This window comes from Lonchura striata, chromosome 4 (assembly GCF_046129695.1).
Source record: "Lonchura striata isolate bLonStr1 chromosome 4, bLonStr1.mat, whole genome shotgun sequence".
Classification (NCBI taxonomy): Eukaryota; Metazoa; Chordata; class Aves; order Passeriformes; family Estrildidae; genus Lonchura; species Lonchura striata.
The window spans coordinates 46337242-46356222 of record NC_134606.1 but is presented as its reverse complement, the minus strand read 5'-3'; the positions used below and the strand labels follow the sequence as shown (position 1 = coordinate 46356222).

At 40.3% G+C, this 18981-nt stretch overlaps 1 protein-coding gene across 1 annotated transcript in view; it reads right to left on the bottom strand.

Annotated features, from left to right (window-relative positions):
• COL25A1 (collagen type XXV alpha 1 chain) overlaps window positions 1–18625 on the bottom strand; it is a 294301-nt gene extending 275676 nt beyond the window's left edge. The window contains exons 1-2 of the mRNA XM_021525517.2: window positions 18233–18625; window positions 17601–17670 (exon numbers count right to left, since the gene is read on the bottom strand). Coding sequence (XP_021381192.1) covers window positions 17601–17670; window positions 18233–18625 — 463 coding nt within the window. The remainder of the gene's footprint in view (window positions 1–17600; window positions 17671–18232) is intronic.
• Window positions 18626–18981: the final 356 nt, after the last annotated feature.

Here is an 18981-nt window from a genome sequence, read left to right as displayed (position 1 = left end):
ACATTTGCATCCTTCTAACCTAAACCCCTCTAGAAGGTCTCTTTTCTTCTGATGGCTGGGGTAGCTGTGCTTGGACTCTCCTCACTGGAGCCACGTTTGCATTTAAATGCTTCCCAGAATTGGACAAAATTCTGCAAATGATACATTACTGAGAGAAAGAACCATTTCACACAGACAGCCTGTTTTAATATACATGCAGGCTGTTGTCAGAACTAATCCCCACATGGGCCGCCAATTGCTGGCGTCGGTGCTTAGTACAATTGACAGTGGATGGGAACTGACGGTCACCATTAGTTTATTACCTTACTGTAAGACTTTCATACCTTCTCTCTGAGTTCTCATGGGCAGCTTTCACAACACTGACTCCTTTTCTCGTTCTTCCACAGAGCTGGCTGACCTCTACCTGTCCCTATCACAACTGCCTGATCCTTCCTGTCCCTAACATGAACTCCCGACCCTTGCTCCTCACAGCAGCACAGCCAACTGACTCCAGCTCTCCTCTCAACCAGCTAAACCACCCTTTAACCCATCCTTACTGGACACAGCTGTGCCCTATTAAAGGCAAGGCTGTTTCTATTCTTTGGTAATTAGTACAGCTACAACTCCTCAGGGGTAAGATTGCCTTCAGCACTATCTCTATTCTCCTACAATCCATCCTCCCACATGCTGTCTGTCATTTCTCAGAATAGGAGAACACAAAACTTATGCTTACCTTGGGATTAACTACAAACCCCAGAAATTTGAATGCAACAACTGGAGATTTAAGTGCTAACCTAAATCCTTGAATCCAAAAAGGAAAATAAAAGGGCTCTAAGCATGTATACATGGACAGGAGTGTGCCAGTATATTTGTATGACTGCACAGGCAAATAAGTAGCTAAGCACCTAACACCTTATATATATGTAATACCTACCCTATTAACACATCCAGCCAACAGCAATACACCTCTCTTCGGGGAACTTGCACCTTCATCTTAGAAATTGCAGCCCAATCATTATTTTAATGGAAAACAAGAAAGTAACTTAGAAATGTCTCACTTTATTAACCAAGGCTTTCTTTCCTGCCTACATATACATCTCAACAATCATCTCTACATGCAAAGAAGAATCCCCCTAGAAACCAAATAAACAGCAAAAGTGCAAATGGCTTGTTCTGCCTCCTGGTTCATCAGAACTACCTCAGAAATGTTATTACCGAAAGTGATTCCTGGTGAGAGGCAGGGAGGAGGGAACTACATTGAACACAACTTTGTTTTCCACTTGTTAGCATGAGTTGCAACACTGCCAAGTAGACATAAAAAAGCCTCTCACCTGCAAATAAAACACACGTATGGAAAACAAAGAATCCACTTTCTCCAAGTCACTTTTTTCTCATATCTCTAAACTACACTGTCTTAAGCAAATACATTTGTTAATTCAAAATTAAGGTCAGTCGAACAAGTAGTGCCATAGAACCTGTAGTACCACAGGTCTATCAGGAAGAACAAGGCACAGAGCTATATTAAGTTACTAAATGCAGTGGTAGTGTAAGGGGCTTAGAGAAAGTGCAGTGTACTGTAAATCCAACCCAGTAACAACCCAGAACTTGTACACTGTGCAAAGCAGATTTGTAACCATTGAAAATTAAGTATTTCAGTATGGGTAGTACTACATTGCCAACCACTAAATCTGCAATTCCTTAACACTGGATTTGTCAGCCCAACAACAAAAAGCAAAAGACACCAATAAATAGAGGCCAGTATTTTTCAAAGACCACAGTATATAACCCTGTAAATTACTTCACCATATGAAGTACTGAAACTTTATCGAGTTCTCATTCAAGTAAAATTTAAATATTTCTACCAAATCAAGTAATAAGAGATCAAGCCTCCAGAGAAAAACCACTTTTGATTCCATAAATAAGATAAAATTTCAAAAAGTTAGCTGCAAGTAACTGTTTTTCTTTGCAACTTATGAGGACACACTTGGGTAAGAAGGTCAATTATTCCTGTAAAAAGGCTAGAAGAAAACAGTATAAAACTGAGCACTCCATGCCTCCACTCCCTTGATATCCTGTAAGACCACAAGCATCTAGGAATGCTGTACAGCACTGGGGGATGCTTTTTTGCCTATAGCCAATCTCTTGTTTCACTCAGCCATTTATCAAATTTTTAATGAAAAGCTTTCTAGTAAAAATGGGGGCTTTTTTGGTTTTGGTTTGTTTAAGCTTTTCTTAAAGTTTCATGTCAGGAGAGGTATTTGCTCACAGACATATTTTCTGTGGTTTTCAATCACCTTTCTTGGCAAGTAAGGTTCTAAGATTTTTCAAGTTCCAAATTTTTTATGAGTTCTGTAACTTCCAAAAGTATAAGAATTTTCTTAGTTCTTCTTCTGTTTAAAAAAAAATTCCACTGATAGTCTGTTCAGTGATATTTTTAAAGAAAAACAATTGGTTTATCTATAATATACAATCATATATCCTTACCCAAATTCCAAGTTTTTTAACAATAATCACTGAAAAATACACTAAATATGAATACAGGTTAGAAAGATATTTTATCTATAAACACTTTTAAGTACACTTTGTTCCTATAGTTCATCCCTTCGGAAAACGTTTTTAATAATTATTTTCATTTAATGTGTTCAGCAGTTGAAAACCAAGCAAACCAGTAAGATTTGTATTTACACTTACTCTTGCTGCAGATATTGAATGGGCAAATAGAAGTGATATTAATGCGTTATTATTAAATATTGTCATTGATCCCAATAACAGATGTTCCACTTGTGCTAAAGAAGAAATTCACACTACCTTGTATGTCATGTTGGCATAAAATACTACTGACTTCCATCTCACTGTTTTGAAACTGCTCTCAACTGACATTAAAATAGGTAATCAATTCTTTCTCCCCATAGTTAAGCCAAGAAGCATTTTTAGACTCTGGAAAGATCAATGTCCTAAGATCGTATTTTGTACACAATTGAAAAGTAATTGAAATGTAAAATACAGCATATATAATGAATGCAAATAAATATGAACTGCCTGCTGCTGGTCAGTCCATTCATACTTGTATCTTGCAGCATGTTTAGGAAAATTAGTTTATATCCCTTCTGTGCTAATCAAAGAGTATGTAATTAACTTTCTCTCTGGAAAAAAAATGTCATTTTATTCAGTTCAATCATTTGACAACACAATTTTTAAAAAATTGTATTTTACCAAAACACAAACATCTGGTATTTGGAACTACTGATTCTAGTCTTCCTTCTGGTTGTATTTCAGAAAGAAAGTGGGGACCAGTTATTTAGAAGGTATACATTTATACAACGTCATTCTTCATTAAATTGTTGTTTTACTAAGAACCCTATTTCACTTCAGGAAAGAGCAGCCATTCTCTCAACAAAGCAGGTGAAAGTAAAGTAGCAACAAGCAAATGCCCCCTTGCTAGTGCCTATGGCAAGTGGATGCTCCCATCATGAAGCAGCCCTGAAACCTCACACAAGTGCTGCTGCTGCTATGGTATAATCCACATGACCTCACAACAGAAGGAAAAAACCTGTAGCTTTGCTACAGCACTTGTAGCTTTGCTGGGTGGAATATTTGGGTCTTTAGAGTTGGTAGCTGCTATTTGTAATAGCTCCCCTGACAGAAGGCAAAAGGAAAAAGAAACTTGGCATGTAACTAAGTTTTAATTTGTCATAATCTTTTCAAATCCTAAATTGTGACCATTCTGTAGTACACACTGAGAGAGAGCAATACAGCTAATGCTGGAAATACTTTGAAAATTCATCATTCATAAAAAGGGCTCCATGAACCTCTCCTCACAGGTCACAACAGATTCTCTGCAGACTTCAAACCAATGGCTCCACGTCACCAAAGCTGTGCTTGAGCCACTTTTACTCAGCAGTTTCCTAGGGTTTAGACTTGAACTGACAAATCACAGACTAACAAACTGATCAGTGTGTCTGAACACAGTGCAGTGGAGAGGTCTGAGTATCCCTCTGTGCCCTCTTTATCAGGTGCCCAAGCAATCTCACTTTTTCCTTGCCTTCATTGGCCCTTAAACCGTATTGCTGGAAACGCCTATTTGAGGGGATGGCCGTCTTCATTTGAAAGATAAAGGACAGCTTTTCACTTTCACTTGAAAGATAAAGGCTTTTTAGAGCCTGCAGGAATTTTCTGAAAGGATCAGAAAAATTGTGGCTGCATTAGTCCCTATCCAAGTGCTACTACTGGTAACTGTCCAAGTTAAAAATTACAGTTCATCACAAAGCATGATTAATAGCAACATAATAGTATCATACCCACCCCTCTGTTCTGTCAAGTCCCACAAGACAAACACAGAAATATTTAATTAATGCAAATTAACATTAACTGGCTGCTGCCGGTCAGTACATCAGTAGTTATTTGTATTTTGCAGCATTTTTAGGAAAATTACTCATGTCAATATGTGGCCATTGGGTTGCTAACACAAACAACATGTCTGGGAAAGAAAACACTGGGAGTATAATTAAAGGTTGCTTGTAGCAAAAGAGCAATCCATAGGAGGAATCAGAGGTCAGGCCCTAGCTGCTGTCTTTCCTGCCCTACACATAGCAGGAAATTAAAGAGAGAAAGCACTCACAGCAACATGATGAAGCAAGAAGGGGTGATTAACAGCTTTTGAAATTATCCAAGTCAATCTGTGTGCCTTTAGGACCCCAACATTAACTTCTACTACAGACAATAGGTCTTAACCATCTAAATGTTTCAACAGAGATAATACAGAGTGTGATAATTCCTATGGGTTTCAAGGAACACTGGTCTCACCACAGAGGAAGCCAGCACATGCACTATTTTCATGCTGTTGCCCCTGTAGTCCTGCTGCCAGACCGGAAGGGTGATGCAGAATTGGAGTTACAATCAGTGCCTTGCTTAGAGAATACCTTACTTCTAGCTCCCACTAGCCTTCATCTTCCTATAAATCCCTTGTCAGCACCACACAGCCTGTCAGCACCCTCTGCCAGGACAACACCAGGCTATGCACTCTCCCTTCTCACCACTTTCCAGAACCTGAGAACATGCCATGGCTACCTGACTATAAACATCATCTAGGAGACACACCATAAATAAGGGACACTTACCCACCTTGTACCACTGTCTAAGTCCCCAGGTGATCTGTCCCTTTAGCCACTACATCTGGACATCTTAGAAGAGTACACATTCTGGATGTGCTTCAGACATGACTCCCCACAGACATGTCCCTTTTTATTCCTTCTTGACAGGACTTGCATTTGCTACACTTTGAGGAGCCTTTTAGCAGATTACACTACAACATACCCTGCTGTCATCCACTGCTCAGACTGAGTGTGCAGTATGCACTGAGATAACCTCTAGATAACCACAGAAAAACATGAGAAGATTTTTTTCATTATTTTTTTCTCTTAGGACTGTGTCAGTCCTTAATTCTTCTCCATTATCTCTATAAACAAACCAGGCACCTGGCTACCAACTGCCTCACTCAACACTGCACTGCTGTGGCCTCATCTCGGGGACTGTGTGCAGCTTGGGCCACCTCAGCAGGACACCAGAATATGAGTGTCCTCCGGACAGAACAGTGAAAAGGTTCAAGGGTAACCTTTATAAGGAGCTGTTGATGTCACTTAGCTTGTTCAGCTTAAAAAAAAAGGAACTTTTGCATTAAGCAAATAATGATTTTTCAAGCATAGCATGAAAATGGAGAATGGAGAATGGGAGATCTAGTTCACTGAGTTAAAAGAACAGGCTGCCTCGAACAGAGGGAATCGCCTCTCATGCAAGTATGAAAATCTATTTGAACAGAAACATACATGCATATGCAGACTTCAGTCATGTTGGTAAGTAAACTAAAATGAAGGTCCAGCTGTATATAGTGATCTTTCTTTCCTATCCCTCAAAACTGAAGTTCTGAACATTTCTGTACAATTTTTAGTGGTTTTATCTAATCACTTTAAGCAATAAACAATCCTCAGAACAACACTCCTTGGTCTGTGAACTATGAATTAAGATGCGAGAATGCGTCATTTCTCCATGAAGATAAGTTTAGTAATTTTTACTATTCAGATTGTCTCCAAGTGCAGCCAGAATTCTTACAGTATTACAAAACTAGTTCAGTATTCCAAGAAATAGATACAGACATAATGTTCTTGCTCAGAGACTGAAAAGACTAAACAATAAAATGAATGGCAAATGAATAAAAAATAGTATTTGTATCATGGAAAATTATTATATATCAAGGCTAAAGTACATGGCAATGGCTGCATACATAAACAAGCATTCCCAAAGAGCCAAAGGCAAAAAAAAAATAAAATAAAATAAAATAAAAATTAAAAGAAAAAAAAAAAAACAACACTGAGGCCACACTTCACTCTCAGATTCCAGAGTAACTAATGATTTTAGTTAAAATCTTTGGGATTATTAATGTGCCTGAAGTAATGTACATGCCCATATCAGGTCTGATTATTGTCAGTCAGAGTTTTAGTTAAAAGCCTCTTTTCACCAACCTTTGGAAGAAACTAAAATGCTGTTTGGATATCAGAAATTGTGGTAGCAGAAGCAGCTACTTCTGTCTATAGGTGATTTGAGCTGACATTGCCTACCCATTCAATTAAAGAGAATCTGCAGGGATGGGTTGTTTTGAAATAAAACCGTACTCCAAAAAAGTTCCCAGAAGGTTTCTATAGTCACAAGTTTGTTTTTACAACTGTGTTCACAAGATGACTCCAGCTGATTATGTCCTGTCAAATGGATCAAAATGGAGCAGAGAGCTGATTACAAAAATTAGAAAGCAGAGGCAAGGAATGTATTTGAGACAAACTTCTGCTCCTGTAGGCAGTAACTTTATTCAAATGTATGAATACTTTGTAATTTGAACACTTTTGTTAATGTATTTACATCCATAATATTTTACAGATGCAAGAAGAACTCTCAAATGCAAAGACTTCTATCCCACCCTAACAGTCCTGTACAGGAATATAGTCACAATACAGAACAGCTACTTAATTTTCCCTGCTTTAATTCACTAAGCACACTATTTCTTCTAAGGTGCATTGCTTTAGACTCACTGTGAAAGAGCTTTTTTTCCAGAGTGTTCCAGTTGTTATACTACACATTGAAAACAGATTAATTTCTCCTTATTATCCTAAAGTGGACTGTAATTGTTTGAAATACATAAAATACCATCTTGTAGCAGCAAACCAATTTTAAGAGATAAAGTGTGGATTTCAGTATTGCTCTATTTCTCTATTATTGTTGGTGCTTCAGTTTTCAAGGCTCACACTTCTTTTTAATTGGCCACTGTAACAGTTTATGTGCAGCCTCTTAATTGAATGTGTTAAGTAAAGTCCTTCTACCAGATATTAGGACATGGCTCAGCATGGAATTCAAATTAAGGAATTACACAGAGCTGTCCTAAAGTGAAATCCACAACGGTCAGACTTTAATACTAATTTCTCTTAAGATTAGTCTCCCTACATTAGAGAAATACAGTGTGTTTACATGCTTGCTGCATTGGAAAAACCCTTCATCTTCACACAGAGAAACCTCTCCAGCCTTCTACAAACATGGGTGTCATCCCTACAAAGGCACCAACTCTAAGTAACTATTGACAATGGCTGTCTAAGCACTGGTTCATTTGAACCTGATGCCATACCACTGCGTTTTTCTCTCTCTCTGATTCATCAGTATTCAGTCTGCCTACTCCCAGGAACCACTTGGGAAATATATTCAAGATGATCCTCACCGAACAGAGATGTCTTCATAAACACACATAGATAGCTACAGCACACATCATGGTCCATTTCTGTGATTACACTGCATTTTTAAGTGCCAACTAAAGCCATTTCCTGAGCAGCTTATTATTAGCTGACACAAACAACTATCAAGCATCCACTAGGACAGAGAACAAATAAAAGCTGAGTTCAAGCTCACCACTGCCATAAGGATCACCTTAACAATGACCCCACTTTGGTCTACACTCGAGCCTGTGCACACACAGCACATTTCCTTCTACAGTGACCAAATTAGTAGCCAGAAAGTATTTTTACTGAAAAGGCTATCCTGTCTGAAAGGTGAAGGGAATGAGATAAATAGTACATTAATCACCTCAATGTCAAACTGAAGTGATAACTCTCAACATGTGTCTCCCTTCAACTGACAGTAACCTGTAGATCAGCAGTGGGACTGAAAAAATGGAAGGAGCATTTGATAAAAAGCACCAGAAGAGTTGATTGTACAGAGACTGTCCGGCCAACATCGAACAGTATTTGTCACAGCAATGCCATTGGGCATCATCTGGATGTAAGTTCTGTGACTGGAGAAGAAAATATTAATACACAGGCTATGGAGTTTATCCTTTTAATCCCCTGTGGCCATACCCCTATGCTCAGGTATCAAGGCTTCCTCTAAGATCAAAGGAATCTGAACAGGAGCTTACTATGAGACTAAGGGTACAGGGTGGGGAGGAAGAGAAGTGCCTTCAAGCAGCTGGTTCTCATATTCGTAAGAGATTATTGGAGGTTCCAGCTGAAGGAAATGCTTCAATTTCAGAGGTATACACTTTGACTTTCAGCACTGAAGTCCTCTGTGAGGACCCTACCATCATCCAGCTGAGGCACTGATAGATAAGAAGCCCCACATCATTTCCTAGCAACAAAACTAGTACTACCAGCACAAGCAAGACCTTTGTAGCCAGCTATGACCTTAACCATAAATATATTTTTAGAGAGTTCAGTTAGTATCCTTCAAGTTACAGGATGCTGTTCTGCTTTCAGATACACAAATCTGTCACCGCTGTAATGGCAGCCACACCTCTGATAAGATATTTTGGTCTCCAATTTTCAATATAATTTCCTGTTTTCAAAATTTCTTGTGTGTTCCTCAAACACAGGCCTCACTCCTGCCCACCTTCAATTTTATAAAAGTCTTTTAAATAGCAGTTTTCCAGCATAACCTTAATTAAGCACAGTGTTCTGACAAAGAGACTATACTTATCAAAGAAACCTAATTCATAACCTAAATCTTTAACATATACTTATTGTATGATTTTTTTTCTGTGTATTCAGAGAAGGAATATTAAAAATACTCCAATGGGAGGAAAATAAATGTGGGTGAGTATTCTTAAAATGGCATAAACTACAAATGGTAAAATAGCAAAGGTCTTAAAACTACAGTTTTAAGTCTTACTTTCTACAGTCTTTCTTCCATTACATTTACAACTTTTACTTTACAACCCTGACTCCTAAGAGTACTAAAACTATTTAAAAGGGTAGAAAGTGCCAAGTTCATGAACTTCTTGTTAAAGAACAGAACACACAAAAACACAAAGAAAAGGAGACAAGGAAAACACTTGGCTCTGACAAATCTTTGCTGATCAGAGGAAGCACATCCCAGGAACCAAGAGACTGAAGCTGTACCTGGCACGAGCCTGTTATTTCAGTCAGCAGAAAGCAGAGGATCAGCCACCTGTTTCCATGCAGGTTTGCCTTGCTAAGGTGAGCTGTGCTGTACCCTGTGGCACTGTGACTTAGCAGGCAGCCCACTGTGTGTCCAAGCCAGGACAGAGTGTGACAAACTACCAAAACCATCATATGCTGAATACTGGTACACAGTCCTGCGTTAAAAGGAGGACCAAGGTTCAAAGAGAAGATCATTTGACACCCTTCTCTTCAATACTTCCTCAGCTGAGCTTCTAGAAGAGCCACAGAAGGGCAGGGGAAGCTACTTAGAGAGACTCATTAAGAGTCTGTCATTATTTCATATGCAGTCTTCTTTACAGCCTCCTCAAGAATGTGTTACTCTGAGATCCACTCTCCTCTGTAATCCCAACCAAAATACATCAGCAAAGGTAAACATCTATGAAAAAAATTTGCAAGTCATGTTCCCCAAACCCCTATTTTAATTTCTAAGCAGCTAAAAAAATACACAAATCATTCAAAGATTTCTAATATACTTACCCAATATATGAATTACAAGATTATGTTCATGCATAACCCAACTAAAATAATTCTAATGGCTAACTAACCTAAAGGCACTGATTTTTACAGACCTTCATCTATGACCTTATTAAATAAAATCTAGACTTTCTTCATATTTGTCAACTGCCCAACCAATTTTAAAGACAGTGCAGGGTAGAATATTTATTGCTTACAATCTGCATTGCTTCTTGGTTGAGCATGTCTAAGCAGAAGTCACTGAAATTATTGTACTACTTTTCAGAAGATTCTAAAATAAAAAGTAATATCCCAGTTTTATCACCTCTGTTATTACACTCTTCATTCCAATTATTGTTTCTTTGCGTTGCAAATGGCTGTCCTGCTATCTTTGTTAATTATAAGAACATATTTCTATTTAGCAAAAAAAATTTAGATAGTTGTGCAGTAACTTCATAATTCTTCCAAAAGTTTAAAAGGCATCACCACCATCATCTGTTTCAAAGCTTTCCCAGCACAAGAAGAAACAGTTACATGCAAACATGCATGCAAAAGTCACAACTACACGTAAATGCCTCCTTCTATAAACATGCATCTGCAAAGATAAACAAGAAACAATTTCAGTACAACTCCAACTCCACTAAAGAAAAGGGGAGGAGCAGACACAATCAGTCTTACAGTGTACATCACAGACAAGACTGTCTTCTAACATATTCTGATAGATGTTTTAAGGAGAGCACAATGATCAGGTTTTCTTCATCAACACAACAGATGGAACAAGTGGTTTGCTTCACAAATGAGGAAATTGTAGTCTGCCTGCTAAAAACTAGGTAGTCTATGGAAATATTTCAGTAGTAGATTATTTTAGTTAAGGCACATCTAGGCACTAGTAATTTCTTGCACTATGTGTTCACCTATTTATAGAGAAGCTCTTATTTTTAGCTAAGACTTATTTACATGAGGCTGCAGCATTTATCCACAAAACTAATAACAGATCAAACAACCTGTTGAGCCATGAATGACTACACACTTGATTTGTGAACCACCTGGAAGGAAACACTTGGCAATGATGACCTAGATACATTTCCTTCAGAGGCCAGTAGCATCAGATGATCTCCTGGGGTATTAACCCAACCAGCACTTCTAAAGTTGCTCAAATCTACAGGGATGGAAAAAGGCTGTATTTACATAAAAGGGATATAAAAAAGTTGCACTTTCAAGTAGGACACTCTGTTCTGAAAATTTGTCCTGACATTTATTTTGATTAAGCTCTAACAAACAGCTGGTTCTGCTTAACTTAATCTCATTAAAAGTCCCAAGCAGACAAATTTAAGCAGGCTCTGTTCTACTGTAAGTCTAACCTGTAAAAACATGAGAGTCCACAAATTTCCAAATAACAAGCCTTCAGCATTGTGTTCATTGTTGTATCTTCTAACTGCAAGCTGCAGCTTTAGCTGTATTGAGAGAAAAGTGTTGCTCTCACTCTGTGTTATTCTATGCCTTTTTACTTCTTTATTTGTAGTTTTAAGCAAGCAGATAGATTTCCTTTTTTGAGGCTGACTTAGGAAATCAGCTGAAATGATGAAGAGGAAAGGTGTTCTTTGTCAACCAGCCTTCCCTGAAGAGACTGCAGTTAGCAACATGACTCAAGGCATTGAAGTGTGATGGATGATTCCACCAGGTGGGTTAACTTGAATATATTAGTTATATGATTCTTTTTGGTAACCTAAAAGGTCCTATAAAAACAGCTTCTGTCAGTCATGCTGTTTTCAGATGTAGCTGGTTTTTAACTGTGCTAAGTAGAGACAACACAGGCAGGTGAGCTGCAGCCAGTAAATTTAGAAGGGAGGGAGAAAGGAGTGCTGTAATGCAGGTTTATCTATCAGTGCTGCTCCCGCAGTACATTTCCAGGAACTCACTAACCTTTAAGGAAAGGGACAATGCATTAAGTATAGCTAAACAGAACTCAGTTATATGAGCTCTAGGGACCCTTTGAGGTAACAGATGCATATATTTCCCAATTTAAGAAAGACAACAAGAAAAACCAAAACCCAACCACCACAGACACTACAAGCGTTATTCCAGAAATGGGCTTTAACAGCCCCTTCTCCCACTGCAACATTCACAGTACTTTAAGTGCTTTGACACTTTAGCAGTTTAAGATGGATCAGTGCCACAAACAAAGAAGAGCACATATAAGAATATACGTGTAATATATAATATTATCCCCATACATTATAAGAACAGTTAGTGCAGATACACAAGCCTTCCTTCTAACATGCCTAGTTTGACATAATTGCACAAGTCTGAATGTATTCAACTCAAGTCATAGAAAAACCTTTTGTTAATAACACTTTTGCAGTCAAATCAACCTTTGCTACAGCACTGCTGAGATCAGTAATATTACAAAAGAGAGAAATGTGGTGCAGTCTGCTGTCAATCAGCTCTCTTCTGAGCCACACTGTGTTTCATTCATCATGCTGCACACCCTACTTCCTTGCCCAGAGGGAAGGGAATTAAAAGGTCACCCCTTAGCCAATAAGATATATATTTAGCTATTTTGTTGGGAGGAAACAGTATCTTTAAGCAGTCATCCAAAGAAGACAGACTACCCAGAAGGTCGCATGCTGCTGCACATCAATAAGCATCTTGATCTAGGAACTGAAATGAAAAATATCAAACCATCGAAGGTATGAAAGGGGGACTCAGAGACCTGTCAGAAAAATTACAAAATTAGAGCTGAGCACTGCATTCAGCAAATAGATGATACAGAGATGGCAGAAGTAAGTAGTGCTGGGAGCTAGGTTAAGATAGCACACACTGAAATTTTCAGTAACAGGAAAAAAATCACTCTGGATACTTTGTAAATCTATCTGCATTTTCTCTTAGGTCTTGCTACTGGTAAACACTTAAGTCAGCTCCTCTTTTCTTTCTTTACCTCTTCAGTCTTTCCAGGGCTGCTTCACTGTAAGCATAATAAAAAAAACTTAGAAGAGTAATAGCCTGCTGATACCTATTTCATGATTCTTTTAATCCTGAAAGTTGCTTTCTCCTCCATTCTTTCAGCCTCACTAATTGAAATGCTCCAGGGAAATAAGAAAGAGCACCTAAATTGGTCTTGCATTGTATGTCAAAACAAACATTAGATGCTTAAGACAACAAAAATAGCATTGGGACTCTCAAAACATACACTGATTTTTGCTGTCCATGCTGTTATCAAAATACATTTAGCAGATTCATCATCGCACTGAAGAACTGAAGCTGTAGAACACAGTTTTTGCACTGGAACTACTGTAACTAAGAAAAAAAACCAATTAGTATTCTATATTCTCTCAAAAAAAAACCCTTGACTTAAGGCATTTCATCCTGAATGAACAGGTTTATACACATACAACTACACTGAAACAAACCTGATGGCAGCAAATTGCATCATGAAATTGGAGGTACTTCAAATGGCAAACCATGAAGCTCTCTAGGACTGGAGCAGAGAATCAAGATGGCATGATTACAAAAACAGCACAAAATAGCTGGGTAAGAAAGAATGATCAGAGTGTCCGTGGGAAGAGTTTAAAGCTACAGAAAGCAAAAGAGCCTTGAAGGCCCTGAAGTCAGAAGAGGAAGAAAAACATATGCTTCCTGATGGGAAATACACAAGAGAAAGAACAAACAAAGAAATATTACTTGTGGTACTGAAGAAAAACAAAATCAAATGTCCAGCCAACTTTGACAGGTATCCAGCATTGAAGTTCATTCAGCTAATGTTCTGGGGAAGAAAAAAAAAAACCTACAGACCCCATAACTTAATATGCAAGTTATAGTGAACATTCATATACAGTGTGTTGTATAGCTATACATTTAAAGATATCTCTTACGAAATTTATACTTTATCAATGCAGAACTAAAGAAATGTGCTCCCTTAAGGAATAAATTCACTATATATGTTTTCCTAAAAATAGAAGATGGGAAAAAAATGTAATTCCTTCCTAAAACTGGTTCCTGGTCTAAAGGAATGTATAGAACTGTACATAATCATCTGCCAGCCTTCCTGCTGAGAAAGCTTGAACTTCTTGTACTTTGATTCATACTCCTGTCAACACTACCTGACTCCAGGAGCAGGCTATGAAGACCACTTACACAATGAAACATCATGGCACAGAACTGCAGTGTCAGAACATGACCCTTACAATATATAAAGGATCAGATCACTAAAACACATAAGCATATGTCCATTTTCATTGAAGTCTACCAGTACATTCATATGTGAATGACTTTGGGATGAGGAAAATCTGAAAGAATCTACAAAAAAACAAAAAAAATTCTATTGAATGAGGTGTATCCCTGTGTTTTCTGTATGTGTTACTCTTCCCACAACTGTGTAATTCTTGGCACTTAGTAAGAAGTACCCAGCATGGTGCTGGACTGTTCCTCATAAGGGCTGATTATGCTCCCACAGCCACTTAGAGGAAGATTTAGAAGTATGAAATAAGTACCTACACACCTACATTTTCTCTTCATCTTTTAAAGTAGAAAAACATCAACTTAAAATAAAAAATACTCCTAGCAAATGAAAATTAATTTATTATGCTTAAAATTATTTCAGCCACTCAATTTGCCTCCCAGTCCTATGTGCAAAAGGCCAACTACCAGCAGTGACTGCAGCACCAGCTAAAAGCACAAGATTTACACTGGCACTCTTATTAGAGCTGAGGTAATTTAAGAGGAATGTCAGCACAAATTTACTTTTCAAACTTTATTACTCTGCTTTAAGAGAAAGAATGCTACTATTGTAATTTTTAAAATATTTACAAAATCTTTGGTATCTGGTTTTAGTTGCACAGAGTCAAAGCTAAGACTCTTAACATCACCCCACATCACGTTTCTTTATAAGAAAATAGAACTAAAGATCAAGAAAAATCACATTTAGTGAAAATAGAGTTTTTAAAGAGAAATGTGATCACTCTTCACACTGGATAAAATTCAAGGCTACCACTGAATTAAAAGGAGCGACATGTAGACTGTTCTGCAAGCTGTGAGCTTGTGAAGCTGGCTTCCATAGGTATCTGAAACATTCAAACCCACTTCCCTTTGAATGAAAAGGTTCCAACCATAGAAAGGCAAAAGGGGATGAAAATCTCAAGCTAATCACATCTCTGCCAGTTGCATAACTTTAATCCTGAACCAGGGGCCACGTTCTCACCCTCTTGTCTGCAGATTGAATTTCCTTCACTTCTTTTGGCAGAGAACAATGGAACCTACTTTTAAATAATCTTTATTCCTCTTTAAAGAGAAGAGTGATGGAAACTGTCCTGGTGGCCACTCAGTAGTGACCTTTACTGACAGCATAGAAACATTTCAAAAATCACCACTGTACCATGAAGGCCTTCCAAAGTCATCTCTAACAGACATGTATTTAATTATTACAGAAACAAATGGAAAGAAATTAAGAAGTTGAACAGAATACAGAAGCAAAAGGGAACCACGTGAGAGAGAAGCAATGTACTCTTTGGCTTTGCAAATAGCAGGCAACAGAAAAACCACTGATGTACCATGATACTTTTCCTATTAAACCAAATACCTTTTTGAACATAACTGTTTGTAACAGCAACATTAAGGATTAAAACAAAAGCCCATCCTGTCCCGTCAAAAAGGAGTTCTAACAGAGAGAACCAAATGAAGAAGCAACAATTTATTTTTTTCTATCCCCTCCTGCTCTGCCTAATGCCTGCAGTTAGGAAGGCCCTGTCCTCAGGTGGTGGTGCCACTCAGCCCCTGCTCTCTCCGACAAGGCTCCCAAGATGATTCCATTTTGAGGTAGACACCTGTCCACTGGCAACAAGCATGAGAGCATCAACTGCAAAATGAGGCTACCACATGGCAACATCTTTCAGTCACTACAAACTTGCTTCCAAATTGAAACAGCTACCAAGAGGTGAAAAGCTCCATATCACATTTCTAATCCCTCCTCTCTGCAACTTATTTTTTTCTTACTTTGTAATGATTCATGTAAGTTTTCCTGGTCTTATAAAACTTGTTCCCTCAAACATGTTCCCCAAATTGCTTTGACTCTCATGTAGCAAGGATTTTTACAATGCATGTGAGAAACATTCTGTTGCACATTATCTATTTGAAAACACATACTTAAGAAAAAAGGTCAGATAAAAATTGGTATAATGTGGAGCTCTAGTGGTAGTGAAGAAGTAAAGCAGCATGTAACACCAACCATGAAAAAAGTAGATATTGACCTTTAGTACGAAAACAGTAAGTGAAAATATGATAACAGATGGATTTAAATAAGGAAGAAGAAAGAGGGAAAAAGCTTAGCATCAAATTAAACATCATTTCAGGCTCACAGAATGCATCACTGCAAATAACATGATGAGTAACTCTCTTTTCTGTGCACAAACTTGCATCTTGTAATTCACTGCAGTTAAGCAACAGAAAAAAATAAGATCAGTTGGCTTACATCAGCCTTTAAGGAACATATATATACTACAGGAGGAAACCAGTGTTCCTTACCAAAACTAACTGGGAGTTGAGTAATTCTATGCACTCTTTTAAAAGTCCTAGTCACATATATTGTCTTTCCCATGATAGCCGTGGGCAACTCCAACACCAGCAAGTAAGTACTCTGTCCTCAGTTGTATCATCACAAAAACAGAGTACCAACCACTGTAGGCAGCTTTAACACTGAGATTCAGCAGTCCCTTCAGACTAATGAGTTTGGCAGGAATTATATCCTAAACAAGGAAAGCTCCTTCCTCATATACGAGTACTGTCATACATCTTGCTGGCAAGCATAATCAGCTTAAGTCCTGTTGAAAGTCAATATTCCACCTGTAAAGGAGATGGTTTTTCATACACAGTGAGAGGATATCCAAAGCATCCTCTCCATCTAGTGTGTCTTATCACAGAGGACGATGGCACTCCTACATCCCCCTGTGAAACACTGGCATTATTTTCTTAACTTCTAAGATGCTAGATGAACTTGGATATAGGTTAGAAAAAGTTCCTAAAGCTAAAACAACATTGACAGATATCAAATCATTAAAAATGAGCACAAAGACCACAGAAACATTTCAACATGAATGCACGAACAACTGTGCAGTATTAGAAGGGCCCATTTCCAAAGTCAAGTGATTTCCCTCGTTGCACAAACACACAGTCTTGAACCTTCAGTAGGAAAAACCTGCAATTCCTTCCTATGGAAACTGCTTTCCACCAAGACTACGAAAATCCAAAATGGTAAAAGGCTCATGTATATACTACTGCTAACTTGCAACAGACCCTCCACCTATTTCAATCCAGGTTATAAATCGTTCAATATTTTTGCTAGGGGCTTTTGCTCCACTTCCCAAGTTGAGTACACAGTACCTTGATTCAGTACTACTGTATTTAAGATGGAATATATTTCATCTGCTGGAGTGGATCATTAACATCTTTGTAAGTGTCCTTGTTTGGCAACATCCAGCCTAATGAGTGGCTTTTATTAGCATTAATTTCAACCTAGGGCCACAGTGAAAACCAGTCATTCTGAGCTTTACAGCTTTTGTACCCAAGGAACAGCTGTTGATTGAAGAGGCATCCCCTGGACCTGATTTAGGTGTATTTCAAAAACGTGGGATACCAAACAGACCAGAGCTACAAGCCTCTGAGAGGAGATTTCCAAGCTGTGGCTGTTACCTGGTGGACAGCTGCACTCTGGAGCCGCTTCTCTCGCTACTCGTATTTTTGCCAAGTGCTCGTAGGATTTCTGGGGGCGAGAGAAGTAACATGAGGGCGGGCACTTGGCGAGCGAGTTCGCCCGCCACAGGCAGCGCTCCCGACCGCGGCCGCAAGCTGGAATTTACCGCTATGCCAGAGGCTGCGCAACCAGCGGCGGCTTCTTTGCTGGAGCTCGGCCTAAGGTGCCTCAGTGACCTCGCCACCCCCACACCAACAACGCCAAGCCCGACACCTCTGGGTCTCTCCCAGCCCCGCCGCAAGTGACCCCGGTCTTTCTGCCCGCTCACACGCGCGGGGGAGAAGCGCAGGGACGGCGGCAAGTTACAGATCAGGAGCGCCCCGGCGGCGGCGCACGCAGGGGTCCCCGCCACCCCCATCCCGCCGCTCCAGCAGCCCGGGGGACCCCAGCCCGCTCCTCCCCCGGCCCCGCCGACCCTTGGGGTTGCGGGCTCACTTTCCCCGCTTCCCCCTCCACCCGCGCAGCTCTCCCCGGCCACCCTCCTCATGGCCTCGGCCGCCCTCCGCCCTGAGCATCCCCCATGCCCGCCACACGCACACCGCACAGCGGCGGCCACCCCCGTCCCGCACACCTGGGCGAGAAGTCGCTCCACTTTCTCCTGCATCATCGCGTTCAGCTGCTCCAAGGAAAAGCCGGGCAGCGGCGGGACCGGGGCGGCGGCGGAGAAGCCCCCTCGAGCGCCTTCGATGGCCGCGACCCTGGCCTGAAGGTCGCTGGTCCGTACCCCCAGGTAGACGCAGGAAGCCGCGGCCAGCGCCGAGAGGAGCGCGGCCAGCGCGGAGCCGACCGGCCCGGCCCGGCGCGGGCAGCGGTCCCCGCCGCAGCCGGGCTTCCCGAGGCCGGGCTTCCCGCTGCCGCCGGGCTTCCCGCTGCCATCCTGTCCTGCGGCTCCTCGGCTCTTCCCCAGCGTGCTCGCACACCCTTCAGCTGCGGCAGCTTTGATTTCCTTTCCTCCGCCCCCCATGGAGGCAGTTAGTTTACAAAACAACGATAACAAAAATAACAGCAACGAAGTAGGAGAAAATAAATAACGAAATGGCAAAACAATTCTTTAAAAGAAAAAGAAGAAGGAAAAAAAAAAAAAAAACCGCGGTAAGTAGAAGCAAAGACCGCAGCCGGCTCACACCTCGAAGGCGAAGCGGCGGCGCGCTCCGCAGCCCGCACCGCACCGCGCACCGCCGGCAGCGGGTCGCGACCCACCCGCGGCAGAGGCGGCGGCGGGAGGCGGGGGCGACGAGCCACAAGCCGGCAGCGGGGCTGGGTGCGAGGCGTGCCCCCGCGGCTTCCAGCCGCCCTTCGGAGGGAGCAGCGTGCTCTGCG